Source organism: Tursiops truncatus, chromosome 12 (genome assembly GCF_011762595.2).
Source record: "Tursiops truncatus isolate mTurTru1 chromosome 12, mTurTru1.mat.Y, whole genome shotgun sequence".
Classification (NCBI taxonomy): domain Eukaryota; kingdom Metazoa; phylum Chordata; class Mammalia; order Artiodactyla; family Delphinidae; genus Tursiops; species Tursiops truncatus.
The window spans coordinates 10,279,808-10,300,179 of NC_047045.1; the positions used below are offsets into that span (position 1 = coordinate 10,279,808).

A 20,372-nucleotide genomic window follows, 5' to 3' on the forward strand; every position below is an offset into this window, starting at 1 on the left:
GATGTTGTGAGTTTTGGATGACATGGAGAACCTAGCCTGGGAATAAGAAGATGCAGCATTACGATGTTATTATTGCTATTGCTGAGTGAATCCACCATGTAATCACACATTGGTCAAGTACAGAGAAAGCCTTGCCTGATGGGATTGTCTTAAGAGCCCTGAACTGCTGACTCCCGTGTCAACCCGCCTGCCTGCTCTCTGCATGTGCCTTCAGTCTGGCCGCTCAGCTGTGTCTGCCCTTCGGATCGGAGCTGTCAGCTGCATGGCCAGAGTGTTTATATCATTACCAGGACCTGCTGACCAGCACAGTTCATTGTTTGATGTGTTTTCACGTAAACACACACACAACGTGGTGTCTTTTTAGAACATCATTTGTTAAGCAACTAGGCATGGAAGAATCAGCGTTACTGTTCTTGTTACCGACACAGCACAGATCCACTCAACACATCTGCTGTTTGCACACTGCAGTTGGGGACAGTGGACGTGGCGGAAAGTGGAAGAGAAAGGGCCTCCACTTGGTCTCGGATAATCCGTATCTGTGAGAATGCTGCCTCCACGTCCCACAAAGGCTGCAGCCAGACTGTGGGCCTGAGACCCTTCCTGTCCACTGCTTCAGGCCTGGAGAACCCTGGGCCCCTCACTCTGTAGCAGCATCACTATTTTTTTGGCATAAAAATGGAAGTGGGTTTTTAAATATTTTTGTTGGAGTAGAGTTGATTTACGATGTTGTGTTAGTTTCAGGTGTACAGCAGAGTGAATCAGTTATACCTATACATATATCCACTCTTTTAGATTCTTTTCCGATATAGGTTATTACAGAGTATTGAGTAGAGTTCCCTGTGCTGTACCGTAGGTTCTTATTAGCTGTCTATTTCATGTATAGTGTTGTGGTCCGAGCACGGGTTGGAAAAAGAATTTCCAGACATGAGGTATTTTAGAAGAGAGTGAGTTTATTGAGAACAAACAGCAGAGATGGTGAGGGGCGCTGCGAATCCCACGGGCCCACTCCCTGAGAGACCAGGGAGAGCCGACCCCCTTTGTGGGCTAGTAGCCAACCTTTAGAGCCTCAGGACAAAGAAAATTCCTGCTGGCAGGATGGCATTAGGTGACTGGTCAGGAGGATACAAGGTTACTACATGGTGAATATTTTGCCTAGTATGGAGTCGGGGTGGGGTGGGTGCTGTCCAGTTTAGATTAGGAGAGACCATGGCAAGAGTTGCTATGGGGGCTCGGTTAATTCCGTCGTTTTTGTCCTATGTCCTTGATGTAGGGTGTCCTTGATGCAGGGCTCTACGTTCTCCCATCTTTTTATTTGTGGGCCAAATCTTTGGCCCCTTAACACCCTGCTCATGAGTAACTATCTGCCTATCCCCATCTCGGGCCATAGGAGCCCAGGTCACTGGGGAAAGGGGCGATGACCGTTCCTAGCTTCTTCCTGCTGGCCGGGGCGTCATGGGGCCCTGAGGCCCAGTGCCCGCTCTCTGTCAGGGTGTATTTACGGAGGGAGATGAGAGTCCGTGGAATGATAAGGCGGCTTGTTCCAACGTAGTCCTTGTGCCAACTGGCTGGTATCCTTGTTGTAGCACCATCTGGAATTGAATCTTTTGAACCTGTCGGGAGACGAACTTAGATAATGTGTTAATAATACAGGGGCCAAGCAACAAAACAGAGGCCATCAGGATTAATGGTCCCAACAAGGGCAACAGCCACGTCCATATCTGGATCCCCAGAGAGGAGAGGAGGCTGGAAAGCCAGCTGGGGCCCTTTTAAATCTTCTATTAATTTGATGTTTTTCTTTAGAATCTGAAGGTCCTCTGCAGCCTGGCCGGAGGTATTAATATAGAAGCAGCCTGTCTGGTTTAGTAGGGCACAGACACCCCCCCCCCTCAGCTGTTATAACACTAAGGGCCCGCCTGTTTTGTAAAACCCCCTCGGCCGGAGAGCCTGGGGCTGACTGCTGTTCCTTAGTACCTCAGCCTTCCAAGGTTCCTGGACCGTGATGGTGAAATGGAGAACACTCCTCCCTAAGAGGGGTACGCCTGCAAACCAGGAGAGCCCTCTGAAGATGCTGCATATTATTTCGGGCTGGTCAAGAACTGGATTATCATAAACATCCCCCTCCCCCCCAACCCGTGGCTCGTTTTTGTCTCTCTGGGACAGGTCTTAAGGCCTCCTCGAGGAAGGACCCAAGTTGGGAGCCCCTCCTGAGGAAGCTAAATCCTTTGTAGTCATAATGGTCGCCTCTGGGACCACAGCAGTCATTGTGCAGGGGCCCCTCCAAAGTGTGGGAAGATCCAGATAGACCCCGTTACTGCATAGAGATGAAAATCCGGTGCCCCTCAAGGGTACCCCCGTGTGGGTCCCCGGAGCCAGGCCCTGACCTTTTGGGAGTTTTCCTCTGGAAATAGACTGGGGTCCCATGGCCTAGGATTAGATTGGGAAGGCCAAACTCCAAGGAAGTAATCATCTATACATAAAGGGGAGAATCCGGGCTCTGACTGATTATGAGTGTGATCGGGGGATTGGCATAACAAATTCCTGAATGTTAGTTGAATTATGTTATATTTTGGAGGAGAGTCTTGTCGGGAGGTTAAACTAAGTAAGCATCTGGTAGTCACACCAATCCCCACATATTTAGTTCCCAGTGCCAAGCTATTTATGGGGATATGGTCTTCATTAATATATTTCTTGGTCGCATTTTTCCTTGAATTTCCCCAACATAAAGTGAAATTACCTTCATGCAATACATCATATTCATCCTCCTCTGACCAGAGACCCCACTCCAGGCTAGTCTGATTAAAATTGAGGGTATAGTTACAAAGAAAGCCATTTAGCCAGCCCAAAACGGGTCCCCATCCATCCAACTTGCAGACAGTCCTTTAAATTATGTCTTTTCCAGTATGCATAATCCCCTGATTGTAGGTCTGGGGCATCTGATCTTCATCCGAAAATAGATTACTGAGATAAGCTTTAGAAACAAACTAGAGTGTCCTTTAATAATTCAATTAAACTTTTTAGCAATATAACATAACATCAAGGAACTATCTGAGAAGTGAGTCTCGGTAACACAGACCTTAATTAACAAAACTAGAATTTAATGTTCAGTGAAACGTAATTTTTTTTTCTCATTGTGAGGGCATTAACCCTGCAGCCAGGGAAGGCTTTACCCCATCAAATGAAAAACGAGGTTTGTCAGGGAGCTGGAAAAAGCCAAGCAGCCCTCTTGGATTTTCCATAGCCCTGACTGATTGACAGCTATTGTTTACCCATTTTAAATTCCCTGGTTTAGGAATAGACTGTTGCCATGTTTTAAGGACATCAGGATGGCAAAAGTCTGGCAGTGAGGGGTTGATATTTGTAGAAGCAGAATGAACTTTATCTATGTGTGCCAAGATCTTCATAGATCATTGTGAAATAATATTTATTTACCAAAGTAACAAAAGATTTTAAAAGTAAATACAAATTGCTTAAAGGCAAAGAAATTTACATAGTCTGTTATTAAAAGCAACATTCCAAGAAAACTTTGTTCTCTTAACAGAGAGAGAACGATATTTCAGCCTGGTCTCACTAAGCTTGGCCTGATGATTTATATAACTGATCATATAGGCTTTCTGTATGCAGAAATTTTTATAAGGAGTCTCAGACTGAACTTTTAAAAGACCTCTCAGGGCTAGGAAATTCACACCAAGGGCCTGTCACGGATTTCGCTTACCAGATCTAGGGGAATAACTCCCTTTTCAAGGTTCCCAAAATACCTTGAGATCTCTGTACCTGTTAGTGAGGTAGCCTTCCTAATTTATCTGATAAAGCTGCTGGGAACCTAAGAGTTTCCCATCTCTGGAGGAAGCAGACAGAGGCAAGAGGTAAATGTTTCAATTTTGCTCACAAAGGTATAATTTACCAAATTACCGTAAGTCAGAATTTGTTTGAGGGGAAGGTTTTCCTTACACCTGGAAAACAGAGATTCAAACCAGTAATTTTTCAGATAGAATGCAAATTTTCTATAATTATAGAAAATTATAACCACATTTACCAGTTCATTCAGTCCTTGCTAATTAATCCTTTTTGTTAACAGCTTTATGAAGCCATCAGGTTTTTCATTCGAATTCTTCAATTTCTTACCAAGTTTGGCATTATAGTCTGAAAGTCAGAAACTTGTATTTATTCAAAAGTCCTTTTTATAAATCTTCTTGAAGAGGAAGCATTTTTGCAAAGGCATTAGAGTGAAACTGTAAGTGTCTATAATGACAAAAGACTTATGAAGGCATGGTAAGAAGGCACGTTTAAAATCTGATCACAATAAAATTAACAAAGTAACTTGGTTACTGTTGTGGAACACAGCACTTAAGGAAGCAATAGTTATTTACTTAGCCAAGGTAACAATAAAAGATTTCAAAGGCAAGTACAGAACAGATCACTTAAGAGGTAAAGAAATTTAAAATCTGTTATCAGAGGCAGTTCCACATTTTAAGAAAACTTGTCCTCTTAACAGAAAGAAAAGCCAAATTCAAGTTTTGCACCAGTTTACTTCTAAAATTCATTTACTTAATTAAATTCATTATAAACTTAGTCAGTCCTGACCATGCATAAAACTCTTTCCTCAGGGGCCACTTTTCACAAAACTTTCTATTACTTTCTGTATCTCTCACTTTATTTTTCCATTCAGGAGCAGTCAACTCTAAATTAGACCTACTTCCTTTTTTCTTAATAAAATGTAATTCCATTCCTCATACCTTTTTTTACTAAAAACATACATCCTACTTTCCTTAAGCAACCATGAACTGTCCTTTATGTCAGCACTCTGTAGATTGGTAAACATACATCCAAATAATAAGTTTTTAAGAATGTGCTTTCTTATAGAAAATATCTCAGTGTGGCACCAAACACATTTTTTTAATAGTTCCAAACCTTTTGTTTCTCTGTAAAAGGAAGCCAATGTTCAGTAATTAATGTTTCAGTATCTTATTTTATTTGGAAATGGCCTAGTTATTTAATAAACTTCCATCCTTTCACTTAATTTAGCACAACTCTAAATGTTTTAAGTTGTCGAATATCTGGAGAGATTATTCTTAAGTAGACATTTCTAAAACATAATTATTCCTAAAAGGTTCACCCAAAACTCTTATCTTATTTGTATTTTCTTTTCTTAAAAGTTTCTTTACATTGGGCTTCCCTGGTGGCGCAGTGGTTGAGAGTCCACCTACCGATGCAGGGGACACGGGTTGGTGCCCCGGTCCGGGAAGATCCCACATGCCGCGGAGTGGCTGGGCCCGTGAGCCATGGCTGCTGAGCCTGCGCGTCCGGAGCCTGTGCTCCGCGATGGGAGAGGCCACAACAGTGAGAGGCCCGCATACTGCAAAAAAAAAAAAAAAAAAAAGTTTCTTCACATTGAGTTATTTTCATTGCTGACAAATTTGCAACAGATATAATAAGATCTTATTTAGTTTATATTAAAGCTAGTCACAATAAAAGTATTATACTTAATGTTGATGGCTCAAGACATGTCTATATTAATTAGATCAGCAAACAAAAACATTAACACCAGGTATTAATTTAATATTGACTATTTCCCAGTTCACGTGAACCTGAAATTTAGCTTAATTTTTCTTGTTTTAGAATTGTTTTATTTTGTAAGTGCTTACTTTTCTTTTAAGCCAATTAAATGGAGCTCATTTACAAATTAACCTCAGCAATATTATCCAAAGACACAGACACATACTGAGACATAAACATATATCCAGGCCGTCAGAGATCTCATAGTTTCCACTTGAGATTTAAAATGTCTCTTTGCCTCTTTTTTTTTTTTTCCCCTTGGCTTGAAGTTCTACTAATTAACCCAAGGCTGAAGTCTCAGGCAAAGTGGGCTGTTTGTAGCTCAAGGACATGATAAGAGTTGACTTCAGACTTTTTCCTAGGCATATTTTTGTTCTCTCAGGGTCAGGATTCTGAAAAAACTATTTCAACAGACTAGCTTTTTCTTTTTTTTTTTTTTTTTGTTTTTGTGGTATGCGGGCCTCTCACTGTTGTGGCCTCTCCCATTGCGGAGCACAGGCTCCGGACGCGCAGGCTCAGCGGCCATGGCTCACGGGCCCAGCCGCTCCGCGGCATGTGGGATCTTCCCAGACCGGGGCATGAACCCGTGTGCCCTGCATTGGCAGGTGGACTCTCAGCCACTGCGCCACCAGGGAAGCCCCAGACTAGCTTTTCTAACTGCACATGCAAAAAGAAACCCCTTTTGCAATATCAAAAAATTTTTATCTTAACCAGTTTTCTCTGGAGTCTAAAGAATACTGTGGCCTTCCTGACTGAAGGAACCTAACTTGTTTTGAATTTGGGAAATGTCAGAGATGGGAAAGGGAACATGGACTCTAATAGTGCCCATGTCTCCATTTGCTACTTCCTGGCGTTGGGCAGGCCTGGATCTTGTGTGGGGAGGGGAGAGGGGCTTTCGCCCTGATAAGGGGGTGGCTGATGGGGAGCTGTGGGTTGAGATGGAGTCGGGGGCTGAAGCAGGGGGTTCATGGGGCGGGGGACAGGAGAGGTCGAGTAGAGGGTCATCTAAGAGATCTGCTGGAGAGGGAGACGGGGGGGCCAGGGGGATAAGACGGCAACAGAAAGACACGTGTGGCATGAGTCCCTCGGCTCCGGATGCTGACTACGGGCCATAAAGGTCTGGACGTAAGGAACCTCTGAGTCCTCTCCTTGTTTCCGCCAAAAGAGATCAAGTTGGAGGATCGTGTTATAATTTAGTGTGCCATTAGGAGGCCACTGTTCTCAGTCCCCCAGTTTATACTGGGGCCAAGCCGTGTTACAAAAGAAAATGAGCCTCTTCTATTTGAGATTTTCAGGGTCAAATTTTTCCCGTTTCTGAGGATACAGCCGATGGGTGAGTCTGAGGGAGGCTCCCGAGACATAGCAGAACCCATTCTTAGCCTGTACGCCATAGAAAGGGGGTACTGAGAGTCACCAGCTGACAGAGAGGCGTCCCCTTTGTCCCGGTGAGCTCTCCATGTGACTAAGGCACAAAATGGGCCGACTGTCCCAACAATCACGTCTGACCGTAAGCGTGCGACTGAGGCACCATGCGACTCGGGCAGGGAAGAAAGAAAAGAGAGAGAGATTCCCGGGACCCACCGGGTGACTTACCGCTTGGTGATGCCCTGAAATGTGAAAAGCACTCCTGGGATGGCTCAGAGGCAACACTTAGGCTCCTGTAAGTCAATCTGGACGGAGAAAAAGGTGAAAGTGTAACAGAGAAGACAGGCTGAGGAATCGGCCTTGTAGTCCTGCCGGGAAGGCGGCGGCCAAGGGGAGGGGGCTCAGCGTTCTGCTTGAACCAATACGTGCCTCACGGTGCACGGAAGTTGTCTTGCTGGGGACAGATGCGTTAACAGCCTGGTCTGTTCCCTGACCCCCTTATCCTTTCACAGGAGTCTTAAAGCGGCAAGCGCCCTAATGGCTTTTAAATGCCTGACCTGTGCCCGCATAATATCAATCGGCCTAGTCCGCAGTCAGGAGGAAGACAGAGGGACCCTCACCCGTTCTGGGCGGCAGTTACTGGGGCAAAGCGAGCCGTGGAGCCTTCGGAACACACCAGGGTGTGGCCCTGGCCAGAGTTCCTCTGTTGCTTTCACGGAAGCTTGCCTGTTCACAGAGGTCTCAAGGAATGAGGAGAGGAGGTGGGGGAGGAGATGTCCCCGTACAGGCCACCAAAATGTCGTGGTCCGAGCGCGGGTTGGAAGAAGAATGTCCAGACCTGAAGAATTTTAGAAAAGAGTGAGTTTATTGAGAACAAACAGCAGAGATGGTGAGGGGCGCTGCGAATCCAGCGGGCCCACTCCCTGAGAGACCAGGGAGAGCCGACCTGTGGGCTAGTAGCCAACCTTCATAGCCTCAGGACAAAGAAAATCCCTGCTGGCAGGATGGCATTAGGTGATTGGTCAGGAGGATACAAGGTTACTACATGGTGAATATTTTGCCTAGTATGGAGTCGGGGTGGGGTGGGTGCTGTCCAGTTTAGATTAGGAGAGACCGTGGCAACAGTTGCTATGGGGGCTCGGTTAATTCTGGAGTTTTTGTCCTATGTCCTTGATGTAGGGTGTCCTTGACGTAGGGCTCCACATATAGTAGTGTGTGTATGGTAATATCCCAATTTATCCCTCCCCCCATGGCGTCACTTTCTAATGAATAGCACAGTAGTTTATAAATGAACAAGAACACAAACAGACTGGGTCCACAAAGCTTCATACAGTTCATCTGATGCCCACAAAAGTCCCTCAGCTATGTTGCTATTTTTATCTCCAAGCTAGAGGCCAGGCCTCCAAATCCAGGTCTCTGATTGCAGTCTGCCCTTCCCGGCCCTTCACGCCCGACCCGTGCTCAGGAGGGCCCGGAGGTGCACTCTGTGTTTTGCTGCCTTGTTAACACTTCCTTTATCAACCGACCTCAGTTCAGGCCTAGCTGGTGTCTGAGAACTGAACGTGAACAAATATAATTTACCAGGAGCTGCCAAGCAAATCAATAACCTGTCGAATATCAGGAAACTGCTGGTGAACACAGCATCTCATTCCATCAGTCAGTCATCTCGTTCATTATAAGCTGTGTTCGTTCTACCTTGTGTGGTTTTTGTCTCACCAGAATGAACGTGGTGTTAAGTGTCGTATGTTTAATATTGTTTGCAGTGCCGCCAGCCGCTCTGAGACTGCATGGATCCGGAAATCGTAATCTTGCCTGGAGTATAAAATGCATGCAGCCTGTAGATACATGTGCATGTGTAACTGTCATCCCCATTTTCCCGTACAAATGTTTTAGAAATTACAAAGAGATATGCTCCCCCCCGCAGAAAAAAACAAAAAACAAAACCTTTTTTTTTAGGTCTCAAAAGTTGAGGTTAAATCTAAAATCTGTTTCTAAGGCGAACACCAAACCAGTTCTCTGGTCTTTCCAGTGTCATTGTGCACAAACCGCTGTGCTTGGTCTCAGGCTTCGTTGAATCCAGGAAGGGTGTGCAAAACTGTGGAATGAGACGGACTTGAATGCAAACAGAGAGGTTCAATAAAGCTTAAATTTGCAATAAGGGAAAACTGTATCGCTGTGCCCCTACTTGCTAAGAACATTCTGTGTATTGAAGTACATGGTCGTATGCAGTTTCATCCGAGCATTTACCCACGTGGGTGGACGGCACTGCCCGAAACGTGCTAACGCTGCCCTGTGCTCCGCCCGCAGCCAGAAGCTCAGCTTCAAGGAGCGCGTACGCATGGCGAGCCCGCGGGGCCAGAGCGTCAAGAGCAGGCAGGCCTCGCTGGGCGACAGGCGGTCCCCCAGCACGGACATCACCACCGAGGGCAGCCCCACCAAAGTGCAGAAGAGCTGGAGCTTCAACGACCGCACCCGCTTCCGGCCCTCGCTGCGGCTCAAGAGCTCCCAGCCCAAGCCGGTGGCAGATGGTAAGCCCTTTTCTCCGTAACCGTTTTACTGTACGCTCGAGATGATGAGTGGTTAATTCTCTCCGGTGCCAATCGCAGAAGGAAGGATTCAACCCCAGGGGAAGAACTGTTTGTTTTCTTGGAAATTTATTCCCTGCTTTGGGCGAGTGTACAGAAGTTTACTTTTAGAAGCAACTTTGACAGCTAAGTCTATGTTTCAGGGAAGTCAGACACAGTGTTGTTAATTCTTCACTCATATCTCCAGCATATCGTTATTTCTCAGGCGAGGTGCGTATCAGGTCAACAGGACTGCTTGAGACGCACAGGACGTGTCTGACCTGCAAAGGCCCAAAGATGGCCAGGTGCTCGGGAACCTTGAGACACAGGGAGAAGGGACTGGAGCCTTTCTGGACCCAGTGAGGATGCGGTTCCTTTTCTGCTAGGCTCTGTTCTCCCCTAAATCAGAGCCCATTGCTCATCTTTGCTAGAGAGGTTCTCACTGCAAGTTCTTATCTAATGGTAAGTGGAATTCAGGTTCTTCTTCTGAGAGGCATTAACCTATTTTATTTATCAGATTTTGTGGCAGAAGCTTACTTGCCAACACGTTTTATTGAGTGCCATATGATTTCAAGGTTTATGAAGTAAAACATTTTGTTCTTCATTTAAGATTAGCTTGGCTTTCCTTTTAAGAACGCCCCCCAGGATCTCTTATCCTGGGCAAAGAACCAAAGTCAATCGCATCTTCCATTAACACGGAAAAGCCCGCAAAGGCCGTCAGCCCCGCTGTGTGCACTTCCGAGCAGAACCTGCGTTCTCCCAGGCAGCGGGATAAAATTAACAACCCGGGCCCACAGTGACCTCAGGCTCCCTCGGCCCCCGGCCCTCCCAGCCCATTCAGAGCTCGTGGGGCCGCCCCCCGCTCTCGGGGATGCCCCCGGAGTTCCCTCCTCACACTTCACACCCGGGAACGTCGGGCTCTCCCAGCAGCGCCCAGTGGCTGACCCGGCACAGGCCCTCCTGGCGGAGCTCGCAGCTGCCATCTGGGCTGCACACCTGACCCGCCAGGTGCCCTCCTCCTGCCGCTGTGCTAAGGTGGGAAGTGCTTCCCCCAGCACTGGACACCCCTCCCGGCCCTACACCAAGCCCCCAGTGTCCCGAGTCACTGGCGGCACAGATCTCAGTGTCCTCTGGTCTCCGCACTCTCCTCCCTAGGAATTGGCTGAAAGCCCATGAACAGCTGAGTCAAGAGTTAGCAGTTACAAGGCTTGTGTAGCACTCAAAATAGACTTGCCAGATATAAATGGACACATGATTTCTGGAAGGCAAGTTGGCAACAGATATCAAGAGGCCTTTACATCTGCCTAAGCTTGGACGCCGCCCACCCACCAATTCCATTTCTAGGATACAGTCGATATAATGAAGTAGCAGACATTAGAAAAGATGCTATAAGTCTAAAATTATTGAAATAGATAAAGGACCACAAAAAGTAAATTATTCCATCTTGGCTGTGTGTGGATGTGTGTGTAAATTCATATATTTATAGTAAAAGTTCTGGAAAGATTTATAACAATGAATGAACAGTTACCTCCAAGAGGTAAGATCAGAGTTATATTTTGTTTCTTCATGTTGTTCATCTGTATTTCCTATTATTTCTACAATGAACATGTAAAGCTTTTGTGATAAAAAGGTAGAAGAGGATTTTCTATTAAAAAATCAGGTCCTCCTCTCAGACACTGCCCTTTTCCTCTCCCTCACTCTGGGGGCCCTTGGTCTAACTGGTGGCCACCAAACCCCTATCCTTAGGTGGTGTTCCTCCTGGTCTCGGTGCCGGGGACTAGCCTTCACCGAGGGTAGACGTGGACTGTCTAATGAGGTTTGACAGCTCCTACTACGAACAGAACTGTATTAGGCTCCAGGGCTGCCATAACAAAGTACCACAGACTGGGTGGCTTAAGCAACAGAAACTTATTTTCTCACAGTTCCGGAGGCTACAAGTCTGAGATCTCCTTGGGTCACAGACGGCCACCTTCTCCCTGTGTCTCCACTTCTTCCCTCTGTGCATGTCTGTGTCCAGATTTCCTCCTCTTATAAGGACACCAGTCATATTGGATTAGAACCCACTCAGATGACCTCATTTTAACTTCATTATCTCTTTCAAGACCCTGTCTCTGAATTCTCAGGGACTGAGGGCCGGGACTTCAGCACATGGAATTTGTCGGGATGCCATTCAGCCCATACCGGAGCCCCTGCAAACTCACAGCATAGCATCCCCGGGGGTGCACACAGCTCCAACCCTCGCCCTGGGTCCACACGCACTGGAAACGCATGTATTGCCACAGCGGGTCCTTACCCTTCCAACGTGGGCTTCAGAAAGCATCGCTTCCGTGCTGTGAGGTCCTTACGGTTGGCTGAGCACATCTAAATATAAAAGTCAGACAATCCAGATTCTGAATATGGAAAATGAATTCTACTTGTATGTTTGGCCAGAGGGGAAGCATTTTTCAAAGACTCCTAGAGTCAGCACTATCCATCACACTCTTTTCAGTTACTGCAAAGATGTCTCAGAGGTCAGACAAATAGAAACAGAAGTCCTGTTCTCTTCCAAACCACAAATTGGAAAGGTCTCCTACCATGCATTTTCTACCTCATCTCGTACAAGTGCAGTTCTCTTTGGTTAGAGGGGCATTGCTTTTCCCTGGTTGATACCTGTCTGAATTGGTTCTGAGTCCCCCAAGTGACAGGAGGCCGACTGCTGTCCTGTTGAAGTAGCTTTGTTGGCCGCCCACCCGCAAGAGACCATGACTCCTGACTCCTTGCTCCGTACAGTAGCCCAGAACCTTGACCTCTGATTTACCTCATGGTTAGATGTTGGGAAAACAGAAATTCACTTTTTATAGAAAAAGAAAACTGAAGTAGCTATCAAATAAATGTAGACTTCAATTTATACATTTTTATATATAGTGCCTCTATATGTTTTAAGTATTTCTAAAATCCACTTATTACCCATAGAAAATAATATATAATACTGCATCCAACTCCCAATTATTCTGGATCTATTTGCTCATTCGCTTCTGGGGCTCTTTTTTTTCTACTTCTGTTTTCCCTTTACATATTTTAGGCATTTCAATGCCCATTAACAGCTCAGGGAGAGCGGATGAATAGCAGAGAGAAAAATAGAAATTCAGACTGGCCTTGAGGTTAATAACTAACTTACATTTGGAAAATAATGAGCCTGTTAACTAAAAGACAACATAATAGGAAAACTAAAGAAATTTAAGGTTAATCTGTAAATTTTAATGATTCTTCCCAAATCTGATAGCCTTTACTACAGATGGTATTATTGTTATAATTTAATGACTCTTACAAAAGGTTATTAAGTATTGCATGTTGTTTTTATTTGCTATCATTTTTGATGAAATTTACATGTTACATTTTAAAGGACACAATTTTAAATTCCACATCCATGTGTACCAGAGAAGTGGACAGTAACAGGCAGATGCTGTCACCAGAAATTTACAAAGAGCAAAAGGAAGAAAGTAAACTGTAAGGGACTAGGGTGGTGTTGCCTGCCATAGCAAACTGATTTTGACCAATATGATATGAATAGTAGTTTTAGTTTATAAATCTCATAATAAGAGAGAGAAATGTTCCACTAGTCAATCAATAGTATTTAAGCCTCTTCATACAATCTCAGAATTTAGGTAGGATATGACTTTTTTAGATTCCATATATAATGAGTGTGTGATCTTGCATTTTGTAGCCTTCTGTGTCTGGCTTATTTCAATTGGCATAATGGCCTCCACGTTCATCCATCTTGTTGCAAATGGCAGGATATCTTTCTTTTTCAAGGATGAGTAATACTCCATTGTATAACTTATACCACAATTTCATTTCACTATATGTATATGTATATCAAGTCATCATGGTGTACAGTTTAAATATGTACAATTTTCATTTTAAAAATAAATTAGGTGGCTTAAAAATATTTGTATTTTAATATATAAGAATAATAATGATGAAAGTAACATTTATTGGCTGGCACTGTTCTGAATGCTTTACTTCGATGATTTCATTTAATTCTTCCAATAACCCTATGAGGGAGGCAAGTCGTGATCCCCATCTTGTGAATGAGGGAGCTGAGAGCTGCCCAGATCTAAGCCGTGAGCAGGGCAGCCTTGGTGCACACCCAGACCATCTGATTTCCCAGCCCTCCTGGAGGACACATTCAAAGCTGCGCCCTCAGATGTCGTATCGGTTTCCCTTTAAGCATCTTTCATCTCTCCTTTTTCGCACTGTTGCTCTTCCATCTTCAGTTGGCCAGATCCCCCTCCCTTAGAAACCATTCGACTTTGCCACTGGCCCACCCCTCCTTCTCCCAACCTCAGCTGCCAAACCTTTGAGCTGCATTGTCTTCAAAGAGTGGAAGATTCGGGGCTTCCCTGGTGGCGCAGTGGTTGAGAGTCCGCCTGCCAATGCAGGGGACACGGGTTAGTGCCCCAGTCTGGGAGGATCCCACATGCCGCGGAGCGGCTGGGCCCGTGAGCCATGGCCACTGAGCCTGCGCGTCCGGAGCCTGTGCTCCACAACGGGAGAGGCCACAACAGTGAGAGGCCCGCGTAATGCAAAAAAAAAAAAAAGAGTGGAAGATTCGGCAAATTGGGAAACGGCCTTTAGATGACCCGTCTCTGTGTCAATCAAGCACCCGGCAGAGGCTCAGGATCACAGCCATCTGGCCTGCATCTGTCACCCAAGGAGGGAGGCAAACCATGAGGCCATCTGAGGTCTGTTTCCAGATACAGAAGGTGGTATCAGGAGATGGACAGCCATCAGCACAGACGAGCACATGGAACGTGGCGGAAGCAAGTCCAAGGAATGCCAGGCAGCAGAGCCCAAAGGATGAAATTAGGGAGAGCTAGGGGCAAGCCGAGGTTTCTGGTGACTAGTTAGGTTGCTATCAAAGAGGCTGTGGTGGGCTTCCCTGGTGGCGCAGTGGTTGAGAGTCCGCCTGCCAATGCAGGGGACACAGGTTCGTGCCCCGGTCCGGGAAGATCCCACATGCCGCGGAGCAGCTGGACCCGTGAGCCATGGCCGCTGAGCCTGCGCGTCCGGAGCCTGTGCTCCGCAACGGGAGAGGCCACAACAGTGAGAGGCCCGCGTACCACAAAAAAAAAGAGGCTGTGGTGACAGACCCTGCTGTACTGGGAATGCCTTTCAGAGTTGCATCAAAGAGCACGAAAATCTCGACAGAGATAAGGCAGTAGCTGGAGGTGGCTCCACCCTGTAGAGCATGAAAAAAAAAAAATCTGTCTCGAATACTGCATGTAACATGCATGTCTTAACATGTGTAACATTGTTGCTGCTCAAGGAAACGCATCAGTTCTTGTGGGAAGCCCTCAGGGCTCGTGCTGGCTGCTCTAGTTCATGATAAAGACTAGCAGCCTTGGGTGCAGGGGTCCCCGAGCAGAGGCTGGGGGGCAAAGAGGCAAAATGCCTGCCGATCATGGGGGTCCCTGAGGCCCGTTCCCTTGTTCCAGGCACTGCAAGGAGCTCTTCTCTCTTCACTTCTCTTCTTTGCCTTTCTCCTCCAGCCAGGGTACCCGCTAGGGTGCCTTTGGCTGCGGGGCACAGAGAAGCAGGCTCCACTACCTTAACCAGTAGAGAAATGTATCATCAACACTACGTGAAGAGAAGGTCAGAGGCGGGACAGCTCCCAGCCAGGAGGCAGGCGCCCTGGCTCCCCTGCTCTCGGCTCTCTCCTTCCGCTCTGCCCAGCTGTGGTCTGTGCTGCTTCCTCCAGGCTGGCAGCCGGATGGCTACGAGCATCTTCCCCACACACGGCGCTTTGACAGGCAAAGGGGGGACCACCCTAGGTTGTGAGGAAAACGGTCCAGTCACGTCTTATGTGGCAAAACTGGGTCTCACGCCTGAAATGACCACTGGTGAGGAGAGCAGGCGCTGGAGTTGCCAGTCGGCATCCAGCACCTGGTCTGCGGCCAGACTCCTCCACGGCGAGTAGGTCAGGGGACGGGGCAGGGGGTGTGACTGGAGAGATGTGAGGGTTTCTGTTTGGGGATCAGCTCTTGGGAGAAAACGTCCAGTGGTGTCTGACACAACCAAGAAATCTTCCCTGCTTCGTCGTGAAGGTGGCAGGGAAGAAAGCCCCTAAACATGCTTCCTCCCCAGTATTCTGTCCACACGTCATTTCTGTTCCTCTGAGCGTCTGAAAGCCAGATTGGGGCATGTTTTTGGTTTATTTCTTGTTTATCATTATCTTTTTTTTTTTTCCTCCTTTCTTTCATCACCTAATCTCCATGAGACCGTGACCGCAGACTGGCCCAACTCCTTGTATTTCAAAAGAAGGACAAAGTGGGTAAAGCAAAACCTAGGGAAAAATAAATGAATTTGGATTGAGATAATACAATCTGTCCTCATGTGCAGTCGGCCCAGATTGTGGGCTTCCTATCACCACGGCCACCAGGGGAAAACTGGGGCAGCCGCCTTCCTCAGCACCTCCTCATGGCCCCAGACGCCCCGTGCCTCAGGCTGCTTGCCTGGTACCCCATCTTCCCTTTGGGTGAATGACAGACGACTGGGTCTCATCTGAAATGAGCAAAAGAGAAGAAATGCACAGCCCAGGATGCCGGAACCCTCAACTCCTCTAGAAGGTAGAACGTCCGTCCCCTTCCTCTCTCCTTTAACCTCTGTCCCCTGGGTCCCCGGCCCACCGTCTCGTAAACATCTTGTTTGAGATTGTCAGTAGATCAACGGGAACAATGGCAAAAGGGAAGCATTTTAGTGCAGTGGTTTTGCAACCAGCCTCAACTAACAGACTCCTGTACCCACAACGGGGTATTCTCCTCCAGGCAGCATACATCACAAGCTACCAGCATTTCATATTTCACCCAGCCGCACACACGGCCCTTTCATCTGGTGCTGGGCCTCTCTGCGCTTCTTTTCCAATGGCATCTGCTTCCCTCGTGTTTTTCTCAGTCTCCCCAGTTGACATTTTTGGTGTTTCCACAAAATGCCAAGCACAGCACTGCACTTAGCGTTTTTCCTGACTTCCTGCACTGTTGATCCAGCTTCAACCAGACTCTGATTATCGTTTTCCACAATACATGGTACCTCCTGGCACTTTATGAAATTACCTGTTGATGACTCTGCCTCGTGTTGACAGATTTAGTCTTGTGAAGGCTGTCTTCCCTCAGGGCTTCAGCTGGACCCTGGAAGGGACCCCTGACTGGGGAGCTCACCCACTCCTCTGAGCTCCACCTGGAACAAAGCCTGAGGGTTTTCTTTCACACCAGAACAAAAGGATTTCCTGAGAATGACTGGGTCGAAAGTCTGGAAATTAAAAGTCCAGTCTATGCCCAACTTAACTGTTGGCATGATTCTGTGCAAAAGCCTGGAGGGTATTTAGTAGGAATCTGAAACACACTTTCCATCCCTCACCAAGGTAACTGGTGAAAAGCATTACCTGGAGGAATCACCTCAATTCCTGTCCACGGGTTTCCTTTCTCCTTAGTTGTCCGGGTTCCCCATTTATTCAGCCAGGGACGGGTCCTGCTCCTCTCCTGGGTGTCCTGCACCCTCCCTGTCCCCCAGCATCTGCTCTTGTGTCCCAGGGTTCTTATCCCTATGGGGGGTTGGGGAGAAGAGACCTTTCAATCTCTGGTTATAGACTCTAAGAGACTAAGTATTTATCGTATTTCCGGTAAATGGTTGCTTTTTCCAATACTTTTTGTGAAATGCCTGTTCCTCGTTTTTAATTACTGGGGAAATGCGTTTCTACTTGGATTGAACTGGAGATTGCCGTGGCTTTCTATTCTAATCCAAGTACTCTGTATCACAGAACAAGATTTCTGTCCAGATTTCTCTAGGTTCTTCCCCAATGTTTGTTGTCACCCTACAGTGATAGGGAAAATTATGTTTGGTTTCTCGTGGTGGGGAAAAAATAGCTCCCTGCTTTAGATCTGAGTTTTGAATGGATCCTACCTCCTTTCTTCTGGCAGAATCTAAGATGCCAGGTGACCTCTGAGTACAGCCTTACGCCATGTCTTTCCACCTTCTGCGGATCCAGGTTTTATTGAGAATTGCAGGGTTGTGTAAATTGGCGCTCTGAATTTTGTTTCTCCAGCACAGCAGAGTGTGTGTGCATGTGTACGTGGGTGCTTTAAAATGAATTAGAATGCTGTATTCGTTATCTGTTACTTATGGACACTTACACTCTCACAGTCTCTGAGGTCAGGAGTCCTGCAGTGACTTGGCTGGGTGATTCTGGCTCAGAGTCAGGCTCTTGCTGGGCCCAATGTCATCTCAAGGCTCAGCGGGGGGTAGGGGGTGGGGGGTCCATTCTCAGCTCACTGCAGCACTTGCTGGCAGGTCTCCTTCCCTCCTCACATCGGCCCCTTCATTCGTTGCCTGGACGTCCTCGTGTGGTTCAGCCGCAGAGACAGTACACGCTCAAGAGAAGATAAGAGTACCCAAGACAGAGGCTGCCGTCTTTTCAAAGAACCAGCTTTTAGTTTCGTTGATCTTTTCTGTTGTTTGCTTCATCTCTGTTTCATTTATTTCTGCTCTGATCTTTATGATTTCTTTCCTTCTACTAACTTGGGGTTTTGTTCCTGTTTCTCTAGTTGCTTTAGGTGTAACTTTAGGTTGTTTCTTTGAGATTTTTCTTCTTTCCTGAGGTAAGATTTTTTGCTATAAACTTCCCAGTTAGAACTGTTTCTGCTGTGTCCCGTGGGTCTTGGATCATCGTGCTTTCATTTTCGTTTCTCTCTGGGTGATTTTGATTTCCTCTTTGTTTTCATCAGCAATCCATCGGCTGTTTAGCGGCATATTGTTTAGCCTCCACGTGTCTGTGTTTTTGACAGTTTTTTTCTTGTAGCTGATTTCTCATCTCATAGTGTTGTGGTCAGAAAAAATGCTTGATATGACTTGTTTTCTTAAATTTACTGAGGCTCACTTTGTGGCCTAGCATGTGATCCATCCTGGAGAATGTTCCATGTGCACTTGAGAAGAATGTGGATTCTGCTTTTAGATGGAATGCTCTATAAATATCAATTAAGTCCATCTGGTCTAATGAGTCATTTAAGGCCTGTGTTTCCTTGTTGATTTTCTGTCTGGATAATCTGTCCATTGGTGTAAATGGGGTGTTAAAGTCCCCCACTGTTATTGTGTTACTGTCGATTTCCCCTTTCATGGCTGCTAGTATTTGCCTTATGTATTGAGGTGCTCCTACGCTGGGTGCATATATATTTAAACTTGTTATATCTTCTTCTTGGATTGATTCCTTGATCATTATGTAGTGTCCTTCTTTGTCTCTGTGACAGTCTTTAAAGTCTACTTTGCCTGATATGAGTATTGTTACTCCAGCTTTATTTTGATTTCCATTTGCATGGAATACCTTTTTCCATCCCCTCACTTTCAGTCTGTGTGTGTCTCTAGATCTGAAGTGGTTCTCTTGTAGACAGTATATATACGGGTCTTGTTTTTGTATCCATTCAGCCAGTCTACATCTTTTGTTTGGGGTATTTAATCCATTTACATTTAAGGTAATTATCAATATGTATGTTCTTATTGCCATTTTTTTTAATTGTTTTGGATTTGTTTTTGTAGGTCTTTTTTCTTCCATTCCTCTTTTGTTCCCTTCTCTTGTGATTTGCTGACTAACTTTAGAATGGTATTTGGATTGCTTTTTCTTTCTGTGTGTATGTATCTATTGTAGATTTTTGGTTTGCGGTTACCATGAGGTTTTGATATAGCAGTCTATATATAAACAAGGTTGTTTTGAGTCGCTGGTCTTTTAATTTCAAATACATTTCCAATATCCTGCATTTGTACTTCCCTCTTCTCATGATTGCTGGTTTTGATATCATATTTGTGTGTGGATGATTTCCTACCTTTATTGTATGTTTGCCTTTACCAGTGAGCATTTCCATTTGTAATTTTCTTGTTTCTAGTTGTGGCCTTTTCTTTTCTGCCTAGAGAAGTTTCTTTACCATTTGTTGCAAAGCTGGTACGGTGATGCTGAATTCTTTTAGCTTTTGCTTGTCTGTAAAGCTTTTGATTTCTCCATCGAATCTGAATGAGATCCTTGCTGGGTAGAGTAATCTTGGCTGTAGGTTTTTCCCTTTCATCACTTTAAATATATCCTGCCACTCCCTTCTGGCCTGCAGAGTTTCTGCTGAGAAATCAGCTGATAACCTTATGGAAATTCCCTTTTATGTTATTTGTTGCTTTTCCCTTGTTGCTCTTAATATTTTTATTTTGTCTTCAATTTTTGTCAGTTTGATTACTATGTGTCTCAGTGTGTTCTTCCTTCGGTTTATCCTGCCTGGGACTCTCTGTACTTCCTGGACTTGAGTGACTACTTCCTTTCCCATGTTAGGGAATTTTTCAGCTATTATCTCTTCAAATATTTTCTCTGGTCCTTTCTCTCTCTCTTCTCCCTCTGGGGCCCCTATAATGCAAATGTTGGTGCATTTAATGTTGTCCCAGAGGTCTTTTAGACCTCATTTCTTTTCATTCTTTTTTCTTTGCCCTGTTCCATGGCAAATGATTTCCACCATTCTGTCTTCCAGCTCACTTATGCATTCGTCTGCCTCAGTTACTCTGCTATTGATTCCTTCTCATGTATTTTTCATTTAAGTTATTGTATTGTTCATCTCTGTTTTTTGTTCTTTAGTTCTTCTAGGTCTTCGTTAAACATTTCTTGTATCTTCTCGATCTGTGTGTGCCTCCCTTCTTTTTCCAAGACATTGATCATCTTTACCATCATTACTGTGAATTCTTTTTTGGGAAGATTGCCTATATCCACTTCACTTAATTGTTCTTCTGGGGTTTTATCTTGTTCCTTCATCTGGGAAATATTCCTCTGCCATCTCATTTTGGCTAACTTTCTGTGATTGCAGTTTCCCTTCCACAGGCTGCAGGGTTGTAGTT

The 20,372-nt window shown here is 45.6% G+C and overlaps 1 protein-coding gene across 2 annotated transcripts in view; it reads left to right on the forward strand.

The window, feature by feature from the left end:
- Positions 1–20,372, forward strand: part of KCNQ5 (potassium voltage-gated channel subfamily Q member 5) — a 581,715-nt gene that overhangs the window by 510,626 nt on the left and 50,717 nt on the right. For both annotated transcript variants that reach the window (XM_033867446.2, XM_019929283.3), the window contains one exon: positions 9,226–9,446. In XM_033867446.2, the coding sequence (XP_033723337.1) occupies positions 9,226–9,446 (221 nt within the window). The remainder of the gene's footprint in view (positions 1–9,225; positions 9,447–20,372) is intronic.